At 31.0% G+C, this 23,733-nt stretch overlaps 2 protein-coding genes across 4 annotated transcripts; one reads left to right on the top strand and one right to left on the bottom strand.

Moving 5' to 3' along the window:
- Positions 1 to 5,381: 5,381 nt before the first annotated feature.
- Positions 5,382 to 14,358, top strand: EMB3011 (RNA helicase family protein). Of its 2 annotated transcripts, XM_028069793.2 has the most exons (19): positions 5,382 to 5,691; positions 5,845 to 5,922; positions 6,014 to 6,155; positions 6,298 to 6,519; positions 6,870 to 6,940; positions 7,395 to 7,608; positions 7,828 to 7,998; positions 8,112 to 8,257; positions 8,502 to 8,599; positions 9,073 to 9,181; positions 9,976 to 10,153; positions 10,251 to 10,480; positions 10,573 to 10,749; positions 11,153 to 11,224; positions 11,333 to 11,509; positions 11,723 to 11,784; positions 11,883 to 12,035; positions 12,114 to 13,838; positions 14,001 to 14,358. In XM_028069793.2, the coding sequence occupies exons 2-18, from the start codon at positions 5,917 to 5,919 to the stop codon at positions 13,711 to 13,713; spliced, it is 3,828 nt and encodes a 1,275-aa protein (XP_027925594.1). In that variant the 5' UTR covers positions 5,382 to 5,691; positions 5,845 to 5,916; the 3' UTR covers positions 13,714 to 13,838; positions 14,001 to 14,358. The 2 variants fall into 2 exon arrangements, with proteins under 2 accessions (XP_027925594.1, XP_027925595.1); XM_028069794.2 differs by lacking the exon at positions 5,382 to 5,691 and having other exon boundaries at positions 5,825 to 5,922.
- Positions 14,359 to 16,929: 2,571 nt separating this feature from the next.
- EIL3 (ETHYLENE-INSENSITIVE3-like 3) lies at positions 16,930 to 20,051 on the bottom strand. 2 transcript variants are annotated; one of them, XM_028072384.2, is made up of 3 exons: positions 19,763 to 20,051; positions 17,330 to 19,106; positions 16,930 to 17,236 (listed from the first exon to the last, which is right to left on the bottom strand). In XM_028072384.2, the coding sequence occupies exons 1-2, from the start codon at positions 19,795 to 19,797 to the stop codon at positions 17,360 to 17,362; spliced, it is 1,782 nt and encodes a 593-aa protein (XP_027928185.1). In that variant the 5' UTR covers positions 19,798 to 20,051; the 3' UTR covers positions 16,930 to 17,236; positions 17,330 to 17,359. The 2 variants fall into 2 exon arrangements, with proteins under 2 accessions (XP_027928185.1, XP_085530064.1); XM_085673938.1 differs by lacking the exon at positions 19,763 to 20,051 and having other exon boundaries at positions 17,330 to 19,539.
- Between the last annotated feature and the right edge of the window lie 3,682 nt (positions 20,052 to 23,733).

Here is a 23,733-nt window from a genome sequence, read left to right on the forward strand (position 1 = left end):
AGTCTTCTGCATCACCCATGGTCCATTAACTAAACTGGGTGCTTTCATGATTAAGACAGAAACCAAATAAAACAATCCAAAACTAAGTGGGGGGGTAAGGAATACCTATGTGGGGAGTTACACACACTTTTCTGACTATATAGTGCAGACTTGAGTAAAGTTCATTCATATACAGTAATTGGATCATTGCTCTTTCATTCAATCATTGACAAAGTCTTCTCCATCACCCATGCTCCATTAACTAAACTGGGTGCTTTGATGAACAACACAGAAACCAAATAAAACAATCCAAAACTAAGTGGAGAGTAACGAATAACTATGTGGGGAGTTACGCACAATGTTCTGACTGCACAGTGCAGACTTGAGTAAAGTTCGTTCATATACGGTAATTGCATCATTGCTCTTTCATTCAATCATTGACAAAGTCTTCTCCATCAACCATGCTCCATTAACTAAACTGGGTGCTTTGATGAACAAGACGGAAACCAAATAAAACAATCCAAAACTAAGTGGCGAGTAACGAATAACTATGTGAGGAGTAACATTTACGTTTTTGTATGGACAGTGCGGACTTCAGTCAAAGTCATTTATATATGGTATTTGGATCATTGCTCTTTCATTCAATGACTTACAAATTCTTCTCCATAACCCAATCTCCATGAACTACACTGGATGCTTTGTCAAACAACACACAACCCACAAAACAACAAATCGAAAAATAAGTGGGGAGTGACGCATAACTAAGTGGGGAGTTGCATGCAAAGTTTAGTCTGTTCAGTACAGACTTCAGTAAAGTTCATTTACATATGCTATTTGGATCATTCATTCATGACTTCAGTAATTTACAAATTCCTTTATCCATCATTCATGCACTGCCTAACATTCACATAAATGACAATTGACTAATTCGATTAACTCCCGATATCCTTTTTCTTTTAACAAATGTCCTAACACAATATTAATTGTACACTTAGGAAGACAAATTTGTTGTCGTCGACGACTTCCTCTACGACCTGTCTCTGGTAACCCACCCAAACGGCGGCAATGACTGCTATTTTCCACCACTAATCTCCAATGCTTCACTCCTCTCACTCTCTCATTTCCGTTCTCGCTTTATCCCTCTTTCTCTCTATCTTTCTCGCTTTCCTGTTTCTTCCTTTGTCGGTTTCTCGCTTTCTCCCATCCTCTCTCTTTCTAAAATCTCACTTTTAGTGAACCAGAAACTTCGGCGACCTTGCTTCCTCTCTCTCTCGATACGGTTTCTCACTTCGCACTCTCGCACCCTCACTTTCCCCCTTTCTCTCTTCTTCACTTTCTCTCTCTAACTTACATTTTAATTTCAGTTTCCTTTCTTTCCGCCGCACGTGCTAACTTACATTTTGGTAATAAAAATTTAAAAAAACCGCTGCCACGTCACCATTGTAAAAAACTTGTCAAATACTTTTGTTGAAATATCATTTTCCTTTTAATTAAAAAGTAAATAAAAAGTTCTGTTTTTATCTTTAATTAAAGAACATTGACAGAGACATAAGTGGAATGAATGGAGTCTTTCTTTCTTTCACTCTTTCTTTGACTCTAAAATTTCTTCTTCTCCAAAACTTTTTTAAATTTCAAAAAAACCTTTTTAACTATTTAAGTAAAGTTACAGACATCGGACCTTCACAATTACTTTTGGATGTCAAATTTTGAAAGTTAAAATATATTATCGAAAGTCAATTTTTGAAAATCAAAATATATTATTAAAAGTCGACTTTCGGAAGTCAAAATATATTACCGAAATTCGATTTCAAGAAATCAAAATATATTATCAAAAGTCGACTTTCGGAAGTCAAAATATATTACTGGAAATCGACCTCCGAAAGTTAAAATATATTACCGAAAGTCGACTTTCGGAAGTCAAAATATATTACCGGAAGTTAACTTTCGGAAATCAAAATATCTTACCAAAAATTGATTTCCAGAAGTCAAAAATTATTACCAAAAATTGACTTCTGAAAGTCAAAATATATTATCGAAAGTCGATTTCCGAAAATCAAAAAATATTATCGAAAGTCCACTTCTGGAAGTCAAAATATATTACTGAAAGTCAACAAATTAATTCTATGTTTAATATTTTTAATTTTATTTAAAATTTATGTTTTCTAAGTTTTAAATGTTTTTTTTAGTTTATTATTTATTATTTTATTTATTTTTTATGTTTTCATATTTTTTTAATATATATTTTAAAAATAAAAAAAATATTAATATTTGAATGTATACTTTTATTTTTATTTAATATACTGAAAAATAAATATAAATATAAAAATAAGTAAAATGAAAATAATATTAAACTTTAAATAAAAAAATGAAAATTTATTCTGCTCTATTTAATTTTATTTAATATTTATATTTTCTTTAAAATAATAAAACTTCAAATTAAAAAAATTACATATATATATATATATATATATATATATATATAAACCGGAAGTATATATGTATATTTTTTTCGTTTTTTAAATTATTTTTAATTTTTAAAAAATTATATTAAAATAAATTTAAATTTAAAAAATAAAAAATAAAAAATATATAATTGAAATATTTTTAAAAAATATGATTAAAATTAAATATTTAAATTTTGAACAGAATTAAAAAATTCAAATAAAATATAAAATACTATATAAATAAAATTATTATAATAATATCTATAAAATAAATAAAAATAAAATAAAATAAAATAAAAATTTAAATTAAAATAGTACAACTTTAAGTTATTATATATATATATATATATATATATATATATATATATATATATTTTCATTTATTTTAAATTTAAAGTTTTATTATTTTCATTTAAATTATTGTTCAATTTTACTTTTAATTTTTCTTTTAATTTTTTTTACTTATTATGTACTTTTTGAAGTAATTTTTCTTTTAAAGTTATGTATTTTATAATTTTTAATATTTTTAAAATGTGTTTCAAAAATAAAATAAAATCTTAATATATTTCTATTTACGTATATAATTTTTTATGATTTATTGAAAAGTAAATAAAAATAAAAGTAATTAAACTTTAAATTTAAGAAAAAAAAGGTAAAAGTGAAAAGAAATATATTTATGTATTGGAATCAATTTTCGAGATATATATATATATATATTTTTTTTTTTTCTTTTTCTTTCTTTTTATATTTAAAGTTTAAAATTTAATTGGACGTACTTCCGAAAATATTTTTTACTAGAAATAAATTTGTGTGTCATGTGGGTGACTTTACTCGAGAAGTGAAGGGATATTTCTTTATATGAATTATATATATATATATATATATATATATTTTAGTCACTAATATATTTGAAAAATAACATTATATTTTCTTCTGTCTTGTTTTCTTATAAATGATTGTCAAAACCAAGAATGAAAAATAAAGATATACGAGATAATCTTAGATAAGCAAACTTAACCTAACTACATAGAAGTATAATAATTTTTTTAAATATATATATTTACACCATTATCACAATGTGATGTGGCAGCATGATGAATTTTTATTATATCATTGTGATATATATTTAAAATAAATGTTTCATAAAATTATATTTTGAAATATTACAAACATGTTTATACCCGTGCATCATCAGTAGTTTAAAATTCGTGTTATCCTACATTCTAATATCATTGCTTTTATATAATGTTGTTGAGTGAGTTGTGATAGATGGTTTATATATATTTAAAATTATATGGTATAAATGTTTTATTGAAATAATGGTATAAGTAGTATTTTATCGAAATCAGTAATTTACTTTGATAAAAAAATACAATGCAAAAGTGCACCAAATTACTGTATATGCTCTATTCCATTCTTCATATTTTATCATATGAATTTTAGAATTATAGACTTTTTATTTTTCATCAAATTAAATGAAACTGTTTTAATTTGTATTGATTTAAAAAATATAACACCTATAATTCTAAATAAGTTTAATTAAATTTTAAGTCTTAATAAAACTCAATAAAAAAATAAAAACTGAATTGAATAATTAAAAAATTTAAAGACTGTATAAATAAAAATAAATAAATAAATTTAATTAAAAATTCTTAAATTTATTAAAAAACTTAAAAGTCAATTAAATCTAAAACTCAATTAAACCTTTTAAATAATACACATTTTATTTACTTACAAACATCTACTATTTGGTTATATTGAAGAAATTTGGACGCTCATGTAATCAACTCTTCTCAACAAACTTAAAATTGGAAAAAAATTCGGAAATATGATAATATTAATTTATTTTCTTCTATTTAAGAAAAAAAATGATAAACCTTGACAAATTATAGAATATGATGATTATATACTCTTGAAAGTTGGTCTTTCTCTATTGATAAAAAGGAGGATAAAACAGAAAAAAGAAATAAAATGAAATAAATGTTCCGTCTCCCTCAGCAACACTTTTACACACTCAGTGTAGGTCTCATTTATTCTTTGTAAATTATTAATAAATAATGATAGTTAAAAATAAAAATAACAGATAATTAATAAACAAATATTATTTTCATACAATTTTTAAAATTTGAAAAAAATATGGAAAACAATGTGTTAGTGGATAATGTTTTTTTACTAACTTAAAATTTACATGATATTTTGTACCTAGTTTTTTTTTTTTTTGTAAAATTTTAAGGTCTGCATTTATTATTTATTTATAAATGAATAATACATTGTTGGATTTTATATTTGACAACAAATTGTATTAAATCAACGAGGATTTCAAAATTTACAAAAAAAATCTCCAAATTTTATGGTGAATTTTAAATTATCACGAAAATGACTCAATGTCATGAATTTGTAGAAAAACTAAATAATTTTTCTTAACATAAATTGCAAGTGAATTTTAATCTTTAGAAAAAATTACCTCCTATTATTTAAAAAAAAATCAAAATAAATTATCTTTTATATTTAAAAAATTTAGTAGAAAAATCTCATCTACAGAAAAAAAAAGGAATTATACGTGTATCTATTTTTTCTTTTGTTATGATAACAAAAATAATCAATTTTTATCATAATTATTAAAAATTATATATAAAATAAATAATTTGTATAACTTTATCATATATTGTTAATTAAATTTTAAAAAATTATAAAATTTAAAAAGTAAAATAATAAATATAAATTTATTATAAATAATTAATTAAATTGTAAAAATAATTATAAAATTGAAAAAATTAAAATAATAAAAAAATTTATATTAATAAAGATAAAAAAGTGTGTTTGTGAAATAAAGATATGAAACCATTAAAAAATATTTAGTATAGATATAGATAATTTTTTGCTAATTTTTATATCAAATTTATAGTATTCCCATTTGTTACATCTTATTGTTGCATAATACCTCTCACTGCGTTTTCTTTGGTGGTCTTTGGATTATTCCAAAGGTCCTACTAATTGTTTACTGCTAAGGAGTTTTTGCAGTTTGAACTCAAAACACGCAGAAAACCTATAATCAAAACCCAAAAACCCAAATCAGAAATCCAAATCGAAATTCAAAAACCCTACTCGAAGACCCAAAGTGCAATCGCTTACCTTCATTCTTGCATTTCTTCTTCGTCTACCAGCACTCCGAGTAGCGGTCTGCCGTGCGGTGCCTCGTCGTGCCCCTGCCGTCGCCTGGTCTTCCTTACGTTCTTTCTTCTTTCGCCGTTCTTCTTTCGTTTTCCAGGTAAGTTGGGCGCTCGCGTATTAATTTAATTTGGGGTGCGGTGTGGTGTGTGTGGCTACTTGTGTTTTTATTTGGGGTTTAATTTGTTTGAGGGTGTGGCTTGTAGGGAATAAGGTTTTGGGTTGCTTAATTTCAGAGTCTATTTTCGTGCAGTGTTATTCTTGTTAATCTTCTTGATAGAGTTTGCTGTGAAGAGTTCGTGACAGAATTCAGCTACTTTACATCATGGAGGTTAGTATTGAATTTGTTTTATTGCTGTCATCTTGCTAAACTGTTTCGAATTTTAGTTTAATCGGTTTTTGTTGTTGGCGGTTTTGAATAGGAAAATGGAACTTTCTCTGAAGTGGTTGACATAAACCAGACTATCATGACACTGGAACCAGAAAAACCTACCAGTGGTGGACTCTATGTTCCTGGAAAGGATAGGGTGGTTTACGTGCCTCCGGAGAGAAAATCACGATTAGGTATTTTTTTTGTTTTGATATGCATTTTATTTCACGAGTCTGTTTTTTTCTATTGACTATCTGATTATGTCTTATGTTCTACAATTTTTGGGTGCTGAATGCTGATGCAGTTAGATGTTTATCTTAATAAATGATTTAATAGGACTTGATGCCCTCGCCAGTGCGAAACGGGGAGGGTCTCAGTATGATGGGGGGTTCAAGTTGCCAAAGGAAAGAATGATGACTTCCATTGCGGCTTCTGCAGAAGATGAAGATAAGTCTGAGTTGTCTGTTGTTGAAGAAAGTGAACAGGGTGGGATTGTCAGCAGACCCAGACACAGTGGTAGGAGATACCGTGACACTACCAGTGAAACATCATACGCAGGTACTTTTTTTTATCCTTTGTATAGTTGTTGCCACCTGTAGACATCCATTAATGGTTGTGTGTACTGTTTAAAGTCATCTGAGGGGTTATTTATGAGGAATTAAATTGACAAAGTGGTATATTCAAAGCTTTCTGGATATGTCAAGTGAGTAAAAATATAGTACAAATGGTATGATATTTGTAAAGGAAATATCTTTTTTTCTACATGTTTAATCTGTTTAAAGTGATAATTTAAAGTTGTTTATGAAGTGCGTTTATTTTTTACATTATATGATGGGATTTCGTTATTAGATTTTTCTCAAGCAAAGCAAATAATAACCTCTCAAGGTTCTGTGGCTTTGTCTACGCAGAAAGTTCTGTGAGTGAAGATCACTATGGTGATACGAACAAGGTTCGTTCAACTGAGCAAGCAGTCTCAAATGTAATGATTTTTCTCTTTACCTTCTATTTATTTTCATATTTAATGGACTCGTTTTATTTGCTTTACATTTAAAGTGTCATGATGTTATCCCAACAAATATATAATTTGTGAAATAATGTTCAAAAGCTGAAAGGTTAGCGAAGATAAGGAAAGAAAAAAAAAGTGAAGAATGAGAAAAACTTTGCTTTAGATTGCTGTCTTTTAAGTTTTTGAGTGGCTGTTTCCTGTTGGTTTTCCTGAAATACTTGGCAGAAGATGAAGAGTGTTAGATGAGTGCTATTATATAGGAAGTTTTAGAAAAAGCTCCTTTTCTTGATCAGTGTGATAAAAATTCAACATTTTCATTTCTTAATATTGTATTTCCCTTTCACAATTAGCAATTTGTATTCAGTAAAATTCTCACTATTTTGACACTATGCTGCATATATCTAATTTTGCTGTATCAATTTTGAAGGTTCCTCCATCACCTTCTGGATATGACAGGGAGGATCACAGGAGTGAGAGGAGGCATTCCAGGGATGATTCAAGAAGTGGTAGCGGAAGAGTGCGTCATCAGAACTACTATGAACGTAAGGGAGGATCTTATTCAGAAAGGGATTCACATAGTAGGTATGACCGAGATCATGGTAGAAAGCGAAGCAGATATGAAGATTCCAGGAGAACGCCTGGTATGTAATTATTATTTTTCTGTTTCCTCTAAGGTTTTGGATTAATCCAAGCATTGAAGGCAATAAATATCATTGACTTATCTGTACTTGGAATACTAAAATCCTTTTGCTTCCAATTATATTGAATTGACATATAAGATACTTTTTTTACAATTAGTCTAAGTGCATTTGGAGAACTAGCTATTCTTTGACTAGGCGTTATCTATTTTCCATTTGCAGGCAGGTCTGACTGGGATGATGGCAGGTGGGAATGGAATGAAACTCCTCGAAGGGACAATGTCTCTAGTTCTAGACGTCATCAACCTTCACCATCACCAATGTTTTTAGGTGCCTCACCAGATGCTCGATTAGTTTCACCATGGTTGGGGGGCAACACACCTCATTCATCTTGTATGTTATTTCAAATATTGTAATTTTCAAAATTTTAATGCTTTTAATCTTTATTATTCAATTTTATGATGACAGTCTGTGAAATAACATTTATTTCGTTGAATTGAGTGTAGTTAATTCATCTTCCCCCTGGGATCATGTTTCTCCATCTCCTATCCCAATACGTGCGTCTGGATCTTCAGCCAAATCTTCTCTTTCTAGACACAATGGAAGATCGCATCAGCTTAATTTTAGATCGGAAACTTCAAATTCGTTTCAGGTATATTTTGCATCTCATTTCTGATAGTTCCTTTGTGAATTTGATGATTCTTTATAGATTATGCTGAACAAATAACATAAATGTTATATATATATATATATATATATATATGTATATATGTATATAGCAAAGTTCTGAATATCTTCTGGTTTTCTTCTTTCACACTAATTATTATGGATTACATTTTAGTTTTAATATGCATGCTATATCATGATCTTATATAATTGTAATTTCATGTTCTCAGGATGAAGTGGCTGATAAGTCTGAATTGGGTGAAGAACACAAGTATGAGATTACCGAAAGCATGCGTTTGGAGATGGAATACGATGCTGACCGAGCATGGTAAATCTAGTTTGAAAAGTATTTTTCGGTGATATTGTTTTAAATCACTAAATTTGAAAATTATTGTGCTATCACATACCAGAGTGCATAACAATGATACATTGTAATACTATGATGGTTCCCTTCTTGTTCTTGTCTTTTACAATTAATTGCTTGATGTTTTTCTTTATACACACACACACACACTAGTTTTACCTTAGTGTTGATACAACTGAAGCTGTAGATGATTCTTTTACGCAGTGCATTATAGTTTTTAATTTGCTAAATCTGTTTTTTTTTTTTTTTTTTAATCTAATTAAAATGTCTCATTATAATTTTATCATGAAGGTATGACAGAGAGGAAGGTAGCACATCTACAACTGAAGCTGTAGATGATTCTTTTACGCAGTGCATTATAGTTTTTAATTTGCTAAATCTGTTTTTTTTTATTTTTTAATCTAATTAAAATATCTCATTATAATTATATCATGAAGGTATGACAGAGAGGAAGGGAGCACATTGTTTGAAGGTGACAGCTCATCACTTTTTCTTGGAGACGAAGCTTCCTTTCAGAAAAAAGAGGCTGATCTGGCCAAGAGACTGGTAACTTTTAGAATTTCTTAACGTATATACTAACTTTTCCTTGCATGTATTTGCACAATTTTGTGGCATTTAGCTTGCTGCTACTAACTAAAGTGTAAGTAGATGAACTACAGTTACTGGCCATAAGAAGATCTGATAAAATGGAAAGCTGGCATGAGAAAAAGTTCTAATCTTGTCTTTGTATATTGTAGTTTATAGATGGTTGCATGGAAAAATTTATTCGTTGTGATTCTTTAATTTAGTTATGTTTACTTTAATCTCATCTAGCTAGAGACTGAAATCTATGAAAGTTATTCTTATGAGTAACATGATTTTGTTTGGATCAGATCTGTGTCTATGTTGTGGTTTGGTAAGCTAAATGGATATATTTTATGTTGCAATCTACTATCTCATGGGGCTTTTGGGTGAATGACATTTGGGTATACGCATATGTTCAAGATAGTTATACTAATCTATAGAGAGGAATTTGATTGTTTTGAATGTGTTGTAAGTATATTTGTACACTATATAAAAATTTGTTTTACTATATCAGACACTTGTTTGGTATCCAATAGTCTCTGTATTTGTGAATCATAGAGAATAGCTATTCTCGTAGTAATCATTATCTGTGTTTTAGGGGCATTATTTGCAACGTGCTGTATGTTTGTATCATCCACATTTTTTCTTATTGTTGTATATGGTGAAATATACTTGATTTGGCTTATTTAAGAACCATTTAATGTGTTGGTGCATGTTTTTTGGGGCAAGTTGGTATGGGTTTTATTATCTTACAAGTGCTTTTATCAATAATTCAGGTTAGAAGAGATGGGACCAAGATGTCCCTTGCACAGAGCAAGAAGTTGTCCCAGCTCACAGCTGATAATGCTCAATGGGAGGATAGGCAACTGCTGAGATCTGGAGCTGTTAGAGGTACAGAGGTTCAGACCGAATTTGATGACGAGGAAGAACACAAAGTTATTCTACTTGTTCATGGTATATATTCATCATCCGGCCAACTTTGATGTTGTAATGTGGTTTGTGTGGTATTACTCCATTGTTTTACTAATTAACCTGTCCATGTTGGCCACAGATACAAAGCCTCCTTTCCTTGATGGCAGAGTTGTTTTTACTAAGCAGGCTGAGCCAATTATGCCAATAAAAGATCCAACATCTGACATGGCTATAATATCTCGTAAAGGGTCAACTCTGGTTAGAGAAATCCATGAGAAGCAGAGTATGAACAAGTCTCGCCAACGCTTTTGGGAACTTGCAGGCTCGAAACTTGGTGATATCTTGGGTGTTGAGAAAACAGCAGAGCAGGTATTCTTCTGGAAATCTGGAATAGTTGTGTCCTTTGCTTTTTCTTTTCATGTTTGAAGACTTCATCTAATTTAAAATTTTTGAAATGCTAGATTGATGCAGACACTGCTGAAGTGGGGGAAGATGGTGAAATTGATTTTAAGGAAGAAGCTAAGTTTTCACAGCATTTGAAGAAGGGAGAAGCTGTGAGTGACTTTGCCAAGTCAAAAACCATTGCAGAGCAAAGACAATATCTGCCTATTTTTTCAGTGAGAGAAGAGTTATTACAGGTTGATTTTTTCTCTTGGTTATGCATGTGCAGTTATTGATAGGTTCGTTTTGTCAAAATTTTAGGAACCTATGGGAATTCAATCTTTTGGGTTATGTAATTAATGATCACTATCAATCAATCAGTCTAACTGTTCAGCATTTTAGGACATGAATATGTCAGTCATCATAGTTTTATCCATCTCTATATCATGTGGAAGGAGACTACAATTGAACATGTCAACTCGATATTTATCATTATATGATTTTGATGTAGCATAACCAAATCCCTTTTCTTTCTTTCCTCCTGTCTTGGTTTTGCATTTTGTAATTTTTTATGTCCTTTTTCCAATTGAATTTTCATTTTCTTTCAGTCTTGGCTCATAAATGTTTGAACAATATTTTTTGTTGATGTACAATTTGTAGGTGGTTCGCGAGAATCAGGTGGTAGTTGTGGTTGGAGAAACTGGTTCAGGAAAGACAACCCAATTAACACAGGTTTTTTTGTCTTTTTATTTTCTTTGCCAATATCTTTTATTTGTTTGTTTATCCAATCAAAAACAGAATCCCATATAGACATCTTAACAATTGTTTTTTTCTGAACAGTACCTGCATGAAGATGGCTATACTATAGGTGGTATAGTGGGTTGCACCCAACCAAGACGTGTGGCAGCTATGAGTGTTGCCAAGAGAGTTAGTGAAGAGATGGATACAGAGTTGGGTGATAAAGTTGGCTATGCTATACGTTTTGAAGATGTGACCGGGCCAAGTACCATTATAAAGGTAAACCCCCAATATTTATTAGAAATAAATATTATTTCATGTTAGAATGCTATTTTGTAAGTTCTTTTCATTATATATACATACATTCTTTAGTTGACATCGGGTGTCTACATCCTGTATCACGATGTGGGCATATACTGTAATTATGTTGGTTGTGGACACATTAATCATGAACTGTGATATGCTCTAAACTTTTGCTGTTAAATTTTACAGTACATGACTGATGGTGTGCTTCTACGAGAAACACTCAAAGATTCTGATCTAGACAAGTATCGGTATGAAAATATTAACAAATTTACCCCCTATGTTCACACATTATTGTTTGTTTGTAATAAAAAACAGTTATCAACCGTCTTGTTTGAAACTGTTTCAGGGTTATTGTCATGGATGAAGCCCATGAAAGATCATTAAACACTGATGTGCTTTTTGGAATATTGAAGAAAGTTGTAGCCCAACGCCGTGATTTCAAGCTGATTGTCACATCTGCAACTCTGAATGCACAGAAATTTTCAAATTTCTTTGGAAGGTAATTCACTTTGTTATCTTGCATTGTTTCTTGTTATTGACTTTTGTTAGACTCAACTTAATTGTGGCATTCTTGCAGTGTACCGATTTTTCACATTCCTGGGCGAACATTTCCTGTGAATATATTGTGGAGTAAAACTCCAGTTGAAGATTATGTTGAAGGTGCAGTGAAGCAGGCCATGACTATTCATATAACCAGTCCTCCTGGTGACATCCTTATCTTCATGACTGGGCAAGATGAGATTGAGGCAGCTTGCTATGCCCTTGCAGAAAGAATGGAGCAGATGATGTCATCTTCAAATAAAGTTGTTCCTAAACTATTGATTCTTCCCATATACTCTCAGCTTCCTGCCGACTTGCAAGCTAAGATATTTCAAAAAGCTGAAGATGGAGCCCGAAAATGTATTGTAGCCACTAATATTGCCGAGACATCATTAACTGTTGATGGTATCTTTTATGTGATAGACTCAGGCTATGGTAAAATGAAGGTGTATAACCCTAGGATGGGCATGGACGCTCTCCAGGTCTTCCCTGTTAGCCGAGCTGCTGCTGACCAGCGTGCTGGTCGAGCTGGTAGAACTGGCCCTGGTACATGCTATAGGTTGTATACCGAGAGTGCTTACTTAAATGAAATGCTGTCTAGTCCTGTTCCAGAGATTCAGAGGACTAACCTTGGTAATGTGGTCTTGTTGCTGAAATCTCTTAAAGTTGAAAATTTACTTGATTTTGATTTCATGGATCCACCTCCGCAAGATAATATTCTCAATTCTATGTACCAGTTGTGGGTTCTGGGTGCCCTTAACAATGTTGGGGGGTTAACTGATCTTGGGTGGAAAATGGTTGAATTTCCGCTGGACCCTCCACTTGCCAAGATGCTTTTGACAGGTGATCTGTTAGGGTGTCTTGAGGAGGTTTTGACAATTGTGTCCATGCTTTCGGTGCCCTCTGTTTTCTTTAGACCCAAGGATCGGGCAGAGGAGAGTGATGCTGCACGGGAAAGATTTTTTGTGCCAGAGTCTGATCATTTAACCCTGTACAATGTTTATCAGCAATGGAAACAGCATGATTACAGAGGTGATTGGTGTAATGATCATTTCTTGCATGTCAAAGGTCTAAGAAAGGCTAGAGAGGTGAGATCCCAGTTGCTTGACATTCTGAAGACTTTAAAGATCCCCTTAACCTCTTGTTGGCCTGATACAGACATTGTTAGAAAAGCGATTTGTTCTGCATATTTTCACAATGCAGCAAGGTTAAAGGGTGTGGGAGAGTATGTTAACTGCAGGAATGGCATGCCTTGCCATCTTCATCCTAGTAGTGCTCTCTATGGTATGGGTTGCACTCCTGAGTATGTGGTTTATCACGAGTTAATCCTGACCACGAAGGAGTACATGCAGTGTGCCACGGCAGTGGAGCCCCAGTGGCTGGCTGAGTTGGGACCCATGTTTTTCTCTGTTAAGGAGTCTGATACATCGTTACTGGAGCATAAGAAGAGACAAAAACAAGAGAAAACAGCCATGGAGGAGGAGATGGAGAACTTGAAGAAGGTGCAAGCGGAGTTTGAGAGAGAAAGGAAACAGAAGGAGAAGGAAAAGACAGCTAAGCATCAGCAGCAAATCTCCATGCCAGGTTTACGAAAGGGTTCCTCCACATTCTTGAGACCAAAGAAGTTTGGTTTGTAAATTATGTTGATAATACTGAAATATCAGCAGAACGAGAAAGAGAAGGCTGAATTCTGATTGTAACGAGATGAAAGAAATATCGGCTGCCTAAGAGAAGTCTGCAGATTTATTGGATGGCGGCGCAGGTACTTCACTGTCTTATAGTATAACTAGAGTTTCCTAGACTTGAAATATATTATATATGCGGGTTTAAATGATATCTTTTTTGCATCCCTGTTGTGTAAAAATATCTTCAGCTATGATTGAATAAGTAAGCAGTTTCTATACCATTGTCTGTTTTGTTTCAGTTGAGGACAATATGTAAGGGAGGTAGCTGATAAGTTTCTTTCGAGATCAGCACAGGACGGTCAGGAACACTGTATTTATATTATATGGAAAACAATATCCAAAATACTGTTATATCTATTTTGGTAATAACATTGGGTTCTTGGAACATTGTCACATCCAATGCAAGCAAAAGGCAGAAACTGTCCATAGGAACAACTCATTATGTATGTTGTATTCGTAACTCCTAAGGTGCATTTGACCACTTCTAGTATTGACGACCTCACCTTTCCCCCTTTCATTGTATTTTATTCATTGTAAGCTCGTGTTGAACTCCTTAGCATATTGTTCAGTGCAATGAGAATTGAGTTTTAACTTGTACGTTATGGGAAAAAAAAATACAATGACTGTTTTCTCGATTTTAAATGCAGAATATATATCAATCAATGCTGTTTGTCTTGTGTTTTTATCAATAGCAGGGAAAAGGAAAAGGAGGTAAAATTGATGTGTTGGATGATTGGATTCTCTATTTGTTTTTTCATTTAGAAGTTTTTTTTATTGTTATTGGCACTATTTTGTTAGTAGGGACTTTGGGGAATTGAAAGTCATTTTCAAAATTTTCTGCACAAAGGAAAGAATAATTGCAGTGTTTAATTAACAGTGCGAAGGAATGCCTCGAATAAACGATGAATTAAAGTGGTCACATTGTCTAATAACAATAAATGAAAAAGGTTAAATGAGACAAATTAGTCAGGCTGGCATGCAAAGTAGTTTTGGCCATGTTCATTGTACAAACGAGCAGTTACTTTCCAGTAAGCATTTGAGGTTCTGTAGCCACGAAAAAGCTTAACCCGATAACTGCTTGTTTATGATTTGACAAAAACTAATATTTTTTTTTACCGTATAATAAAAATAAAAATAATTATTAGTATTTAATAAATGTTTCATATTAGTTATTAGTTATTCGGACAGCACATACAAACAGATGATCATTATAGTCAATATACATAAAGTGGCTTCCAGTTATCATAGTCAAAACGGACTAAAATTTATGTCATAAATTCATCAAATGAGTTAAAACCAAACGATGAAAAATAAAAATATCCATTTATGACATTCAATGCAACAAACGGATGATTCAAAATAAGAGCAACAATTTTTAGTGAAAACCCGATTCAATTTATCCTAAAGTGATGTACAAATGCGAGAAACAATCTCAGAATTTGAAGCCCAAAGATCAAAGGATGCAGAAGAAGACGAAGGTACAAATGGGTAACACAAGAGCTGAAGGAACAACTCCACCAAGGAGCAGAACTTGATCTTCTTCATGAAACTCTTTCACCAATTGAATTTTCAGGTCATTGATATTAAAGAGTTATTACTGAGTTACAATTCGATTGGTTAAGGATAGTTTTCTTTGGCAATTTATTTCTTCCGTTCTTTTTAAAAGGGGTGGAGCACAATTAAGAAAAGTTAATGACTTACACAAACCTTATGTACGAATTCTTTGGGTAAAAGCATAGATATTAGCTTGTGAATACATTTTCGTTTGAGTAAAAAAATGATTAGCTTTAATAAAAGGAAAAATGAACAATTTCTTAAAAAGTCTTCTTAAGTATATATAGTTTATGTTAGATGAAAGATGTCGTTTTGGTATTAAGAAAGAATTGAAAATAGTTAAAAACTCAAATGTAAAATTTTAAAATGTTGATCAAAAGAAACCTTTAAAAATAGTTTAAAGATTAAAAAGTAATATAGGCTTAATATTTATAATCATTTTTATAAAGAAAAAGTGAGGATGTAATATAAATACTCTCCAAGTGAAAAACAAAGATTAGAATTACAAACAAAAGTATAGCATAGGCTTGTTTCTTCCAGATATTTGATCTATATATTATGCAATATTTAAATACTAAATAAGTTGGTGAAAACTTAAACTTTATTCATAAAGACTTTGAATTTTATTATTTTTCCCCGCACCTTTTATCAATCACAAGATGTTTAGCGTAGATGAGAACATATAGTGTGTTTTGTTTAAGATAGGGAATAAAACCCTAAATCCTAAAGAAAAAGAAAGTTTTCTGATAGTAGTCCTACCTTAAAAAAAATTAAATGTTAAAAAAATTAACATTCGTTTATTTTAATATATTTTAATCTCAAAATTTAAAAATATAGATAAATGATATTAATTTTATTTTGTTAAATAACATTCTAAATTGATATTTAAACTAAAACATGTCAAACAAAAAAAATGCAACCTATTTAACACGAAATACAATTAAATTAAGATAATTATATCTGTTTTTTTAATGTGTTTTTTCAATTTTTAAAGACCAAACTATCAAAATTTGGATAAAAACCTTTAAATTTCACCTTAAAATTTAGGAATTAAAAACATTTAACCCTTAAAAAGAATTTTAAAACTATTATTTTAAGGGGTTGAGGGTGTGATGTAGTGTAGGGGAAGGAAGGAACCAAGAAAAATAGTACAACAAAAGAAGAAGAATCGTAATTGATGAAAGTTGAGTAAAAATGATATTAAAACAGCATGACAGTGACTGCTTACGTTGTGCGCATTTATTGATTCCATAGTTTGTAGTTGAGCACTAAGCCTAAGTGACACTCATCACAATGTCTGTGACCTTTTCATCAAATAATACAGAGATACCCATCTTTTATATTCCTAATATGGACAACACCACAATTGTTCATTCCTTGGAAAACCCTCAAATTCACTGTATCAGATCCTAATCCTTTCATAATTTTTCTTACTATATCATATATTATTATAAAATGAAACTTTAAAACAATAAGTGAGTTGAACTTGTCAAACTTTTCATCCATAGGGAAACATATAAATGTTATGCAAAGGGGGATGCACCAATCAATAGTCTTGGAAACAAGCACATGCAATCACACACTTTTATGCAAACCTACACAAGCAAGGGAAAGAGCATGGAAACAAAGATAATTTATTAAATTTGGAGGCAACCCTATTCTAAAAATCTAAAAATACTAAACATTCATTCATATGTGCAGTTCAGTGAATACACCAATTGATAAGTTTACATTCAACCCTAAAACATATTTATTGCTATGGAAATGGGCTAATTGATACAGGAGTTCATGCTTCAGTTCTTCTAATACCCTGCTTATGACCTGTTAGTTAAAAAAATTGAACCTCAAACTCCATAGACACTAATACCAATCTGGGAACCTTTACCCAGATAAGCAACAGGTACTGGAATTTTTGTTATTCCTGGAAAAGGATGAATACAATACAGAAGTCATGGATCATGATATACAATTTTTACACAGCATTATACAAGAGAGGAAGAATAATAGCACTTACTGTCTCTGCTGAGCTAGCAGTTTCAATAAATTATGCTCCAAAGTACTGTATCATTTCATCATCACCCAAGAAATCATCTAAATGGAATGGACTGTTAAGTCCTCCAAAATCTAATGACATGTTACTAAGCGGTGATCCAAAGAAAGAGTGATCCATAGGTCTATCAAGCTCATTCTGAAATGCATCTTTACCAAAGTATTGCAAATCACCTCCAGTCATTTCATCCCCTTTCATATGCACACCTTGTGCATGAACTGCATCAATATCTGGCCTTCCTTCACTGTTGTTCCCAGGATGTAGCTGCTGCCTATGACCAGGTTCATACCCTGTTGCTGGATTATAAAGATTATAAGAGGGTTCATGATGATGCATGCCAGGGTTTTGCAACTCAGGATAGTGTATTGGCCTTCCACTCGTATAAATACTTTCTGAGGAAATTAAGTTGTTTGTATGTAAATAAGAGTAATGATCAAACTCGGGTGCTGGTAGTTGTGCAGGCACCTCAAGCTCCTTTTCCAGTGGCCTTGCAGCAGAATCTGTCTCATTGGACTGTTCATTTCCATGAATCTGGATTCGAGCTACTTCTGCTCCTGTCTGGTTAATATTCAGCCCTTTACTTCTTGGCTCAGCATGCAAAACTTCGTTGTCAGATTGTGCTGGCGGTTTGTCAACAGTCCTTGATGACACTCGGGGTTTTTTCGGCAGCCGTCGCTGCTTAGATTGATCTCTATCTTGGCCAGGCTTCCTAACCCTGCGCAAGTTAACTGGTGGTTCGGTTTCCACAATCTGAATTCTCCTATCCTCTTTAGACGAAACAGAACCAATGCCATCATCAGTACCATCAACATCATAGTTGCTTGCACTGCTAGCAGCTTGCTTATTCTCAGCAGGAACACCAGGTAGCATTCCAGTTACTCCAGATGTTCCATTGTCACTACTAGGCTGTCTAATGAGAGCTTCTTCTCGACTTAAAACGCCCAACCAAATCGCGCTTTCCTTTGCCGTCATCTTGTCCTGCAAGCATTTTGATTGCCGAACATGCCTCCTTATCTTTGCAATATTAGGTGACATGTGCTTTATAACAGCAGTGAGCACTCCCACTTTCCACATCTTCTTCAAATCATGTGGCTTCTTATAAGGAGGACTCTGACCATGAGGTAAATTCAACTGTGACCACCAATCTTCATTACCAGTTGGCCACCATGGTGGAGGCACACCCTTTTCCAATGGATACTTCCTCTGAGGAGGATCACAATGTTGCATCAAAGAAGACAAGAGTGATCCAAGTGTTGCATCTTGCAGATCTTGGAGAATGCTCTGCGAGTTACCATTTCGGCTGTTATCTGCCTCACTCATAGCAAGACACTCAGCTTCATACTTGGCTATAGCTGCAGGGCCATTCTTATCAAACTTTACCTTCTCCTTCCACCAAGCTCTAATGTTATCAGAGGAACCACTAACTGGCTTCCCCTTCTCAGGAATGATCCCATACACAAATCCACGAGCTTTGCACACTTCCATAAGCTTCAGCATATACTTCAGAATCCCATCCTGTGCTCTTGACATTTTCTTCCTTCGAGCTTGATCACTGGACTGCCTTGGCTTTTGCTTCTCTGCAGCTTGTTGAATCGCCAGCTTCTGTCTTTCCTTTAGCCTTTTGAGTTTGATTCGATCCTTCCACATTCGCCGCTCCAATTCTTCTGCATCAATCTCTTCATCACTCACATCTTTCTCTGCTATATTGGGGCATCTAATGTCATCCACTTCTAAATCCGAACTGCAGTTCAACTCATGACTATTAGTCACAAGATTCTTCATTATAGAACAAAATCTCTTGGTTTGGTTAAAAGGGAACAAATTTGAACTTAAAAAGTTTAGACTAACTTGGTCACCACTAATCAGAAGAGACATAAAACTGAACTCTAATGTCCTAAATGACCACTGGAACATTCAAAGTACAATGGAAAAATGTAACTTTTCGATTATTTGTACCAGGATTGACTAATTAATAATAACCGATCAAAATCACATCCTCATTTCATTTTCCTCGGACCAGAAATCATTTCTGTTATAACTAAAGATTAAATGGCTCAATGATCTCCCACACACTCTCCAAATGACAGATTCTTTCAGTAAAATTATTGTACAGTAGTTAACAACTTGACACCACATATCAGATTGAAATCCCACAACCAGTATGAAATCCCAGTAGGATGAATCCAAAAATCCAACTAAGTTATGATTGACAATAGCCAATAGAAATTCAAGAAGGAAGGCTATTATAAAAAAAACATAGAGAGCATTCACAAATTATAAACCAACAAAAAGAAAAACTAAAAAGACTAGGCAAAGAGAAAACATTAAACTTTATTACAGAAGAACATGCTAATAAATCAAAGTCCTGAAAAAAAAAAAAAAACATAATAGACACACCAGACATCAGGTCCAATTTCTTCCATTTCGGCCATCTAAATCGCAGAAAGATTTGAACTTTCGGATTCGTTTCGTTCTGGGTGTCCTGCTTTTTTTCTTTTTTCTTTCTGTTATTGGCGAATTGAGGGAAGATGATAAGAACCCTAAAAAGGTTTTAGCTTTTGTGACGAACTATGGTTGGGAATTGGATGGTGGGTTGAGCCTAAAGATTTTGGGGTGAGACAGAAAGAGAGGAGAGAGAAAGAGAGATGAGAGAGAAAGAGAGAGATAGAAGACAATTTTAATTGAAAGTGTGCCATTCAAAGTGAAAATTCTCTGCGTTCCGCCTATCCTATGTACTGTGCACCTCACCCTTTCATCAGTCAAACCTTTTATTCTTCTCTCCTTTCTCTCCGATCCGTGACTTCAATTTTATTATTTTCTTTTAGATATAATTACCGATTTGATATTCTAATTTTTTGGTTAAGTTTAACCTGATATCCAAACTTTTGGTTTGTTGAATCTAGTATTCTAATTATTTAAAGATATTCAATTTGATCATCTTTGTTAGGTTAGAGTTAACATCGTGTATGTATAGGACACGTGTCAAGCCATGAAATTTTTAATTATTTTAATTTGTCTTTTAAAAAAATATTTTTTTTTAAATATTTTCTTTTTCAAAAAATTTATAAACTGCCACGTGTCAGTTTATTATCATATCACATGGCAGCTTACGATCATGACACGTGACAGTGGTAATAGTTGTTTTCATTTTAGTACCCAATTTAAATTTTTGATTCAATTTAGTACTCCAATTTTTTAAAATGATCCAATTTCGTCATCTCCAATTTAATACAAAATTAGTAAATAAGCTTAATTACAACTTATATATACATGTTACACTAACTTTTTCTAATATATACGTCAAATCATTTCACCTAAATACTTAAATTATTTTATTTTTTACACTTTAACCTTTGTAATTTTTTACACATGATTTTTTTTACACTTGTAAAAAATAAAATAATTTAAATATTTAAGTGTAGTGATTTAATGTATAAATTCAAAACAATTATTTGAACATGTACATATAAGTTATAATTAAACTTAATTACTAATTTGGTCTCAAATTGGAAAGGACGAAATTTGATCATTTTAAATAATTGAGGTACTAAATTGAACAAAAAATTTTAAATTTTGGTACTAAATTGAAAACAACTATTACCACTGTCATGTGTCATGATTGTAAGCTGTCACGTGGCACGATAATAATCTGACACGTGTCAGTTTTAAAAATTTTTGAAAAAAAAAATATTTTTTTTTAAAAATTAAAAATTTCATGGCTTGACACGTGTCATGTATGGATACAGTGTTAACTCCAACTTAACATAAAGGACCAAATTGAATCTCTTTAGATAATTGGGGTACTAAATTGAACAAACAAAAAATATGGGTACCAAATTGAACTTAACCAAAAAGTTGGGTACGAAATCAGTAATTATACCTTTCTTTTAAAACAAAATTTCACATGAATTAATTGCTGCTCTTTTTTTTTAAGTTTAAAATATTTATATCTACATACCTATATCGAATACTATACGTATCCAATACATTAATACGTTTATTTTCAAAATAATAGGATATATACGTGGTATATGAATATTGAGAAAGTGAACAATAATTCTTAAAAAACATAATAAATATATGATCGTGATTGTGTAAATCTAAAATAAAATTATATGTACTAAAGTTGTCAACATAAAAAATATAAATTATTGTTATCATAAAAGTACCATTAAAGAAAATTCTTAAATAATAATCAATTTTAGTAACCAAAAATATGTTAAAGACCAATTTTCTAATTGAAGACCAATTTTGAAACCAATTATTTTGGTAGGCAAAATCTGATTGCTAATGTTAATAACCAATTTAAAAACCACTTACTTTGGTAATGAAAATCTTGGTAGCTAATGTTAGTGACCAATTTATACTCAATTCTTAATAGAAATTATTTTAATTATCAATTATAATTTTTTGAAACTATTTTTAGTTGCTAATAAACTTTAGTTTTTAAAAGATTGGTCATTATATAGTAGACATGTCAAAGTGAGCCAATCCGGCTCACACGGGTTGGCTCACCACGAGCCGGGTTCAAAACGAATGAACCCAACCCGGCTCACTTTCTGGTGAGCCAAAAATTTTGTAACCCGGCTCAACCCACTATGGGTTGATGGGTTAAGTGGGTTGGCTCACCAACCCACCTAAAAAATTTTTTTTTTTTTTTTTAGTATTCAAATATTTAAATAATTTTTTAAGTAATCCATGAGATGACAATCATAGTAAAATTAAGAACCAATGTTTTGATCATGCTCACCACTAATATATGAAGAATTATTTCCAAGAAAGTATCCATTAGTCTAAGAAAGCATGGCTAAGATTACAAATTTTCTGTCATGCTATTCAACAAAATATAAATAAAAAAACTATACATTTTCTTCATGCTAATTTAGAAAAAAATGTTTATAAGATGTTTACTTGAGTAATTTACTATAAAGATTATAGTTAAACATTAAAGTATCAACATATATATAACTTGACAATCAAATTAATTAAACATTTAAACTATTTAAATATAATTAAGCAACATTCTAGCATTTAAAAATATGAAATTGTGAACAAATATAATAGGAGTAGTAAATAATTATTAAAAAATAAAAATTAAAAAATAAAAAAAAATTGTAAAAAAATGTTGGTGGGTTAAGTGGGCCAACCCACCTTCAACCCGGCTCGAACCCGTTTAACCCGTGGGTTAAGTGAGCTGGGTTGAATTCAACCCACTTTTGAAAAAGTTGAATTTTTCTCAACCTAACCCGGCTCGAACCCGTGGTGAGCCGGGTTGGCTCACGGGTTGAAACCCATTTTGACATCTCTATTATATAGTGATTAATTATTTTTTGTTACTAAAATTGGTCATTATTAAAAATTTTCTTGTAATGTACTACGACTTTATAAAATAAATACTTCATTGATACATATCGATAAAGTATCATAAAGTACCGGACACGATACATGACCCAAATTAAAGTGTCAATACATCATAGATATCTACATATATAAACCATATATAAGAGATACTCTCTTATTTATTAACTTCTAAATGTAAAAAAATATTCATAATAAAAAAATATTTTTAATTTTATTGTTTTAATAACTATTTTTATAATTAAAATAATTATTTGTTATAAAGAATTATTTACTTTTTTATTATTTTAATAATTTAAATAATTATTCTTAATATAATTTATAATATTTTTTTTATTTTATAAGTTAAAATTTATTTTTTTATAAATAAATATATTTTTACTTTTTTAATTTTATTCTTTTAATTATTATTTTTAAAATTTAAATAATTTATAAATATTTATCGCGCCTGTTTATGCCGGTGTTTCATAATATTTTCAACCTACTAGATTCAAGTTATGCCTTTATAAACTATAGTAATTATTATCTTTATTATACATTATAAGGATTATTTTAATTCATTTCTCCTTTAGTTTATCTTGAGTTGCCATAGCATTGCATTATAGCCGTGAATATAACTATTTCTGTAAATTAAAAAAATTTAATTCATATTTTAAAAATATTTCATTTTTGTAACTTTACAAATTTATCTTTTAACTTTTGTACCAAACAAATTTTTTATTTTAATCCTTATATATAATTTAGTATTCTTAGGCCTTTATACATATTTTTTAATGTCTTTAAGTATTTATTGTTTTCATTTATAGAAACTGAAATAGATTGAAAATAATATATCTACAAACTGAAATAAATAAGCTTTAGGTATAAAAATAAAAAATTATTAATTATAAGAATGAAATGAATAATTAAGATATTAACCTGTTATGATTTTAGTTATATTAAATAAATATTTATTTTCTACCGTACTAGAATAATAATATTTTGTGAAAATTAAGTAAGTCATTGAATTT

Source organism: Vigna unguiculata, chromosome 5, assembly GCF_037176805.1.
Source record: "Vigna unguiculata cultivar grain cowpea cultivar isolate G323 ecotype 2 chromosome 5, ASM3717680v1, whole genome shotgun sequence".
Taxonomy (NCBI): domain Eukaryota; kingdom Viridiplantae; phylum Streptophyta; class Magnoliopsida; order Fabales; family Fabaceae; genus Vigna; species Vigna unguiculata.

Bases quoted from the DNA above. Each gene is read 5' to 3' on its own strand.
- EMB3011 (XM_028069793.2), top strand. The intron at 9,182-9,975 runs GTAACTTTTAGA...TCAATAATTCAG, and splicing joins CTGATCTGGCCAAGAGACTG to GTTAGAAGAGATGGGACCAA. The intron at 12,036-12,113 runs GTAATTCACTTT...GCATTCTTGCAG, and splicing joins TTTTCAAATTTCTTTGGAAG to TGTACCGATTTTTCACATTC.
- EIL3 (XM_085673938.1), bottom strand. From the start codon at position 19,279: ATGTTCCAGTGGTCATTTAGGACATTAGAGTTCAGTTTTATGTCTCTT.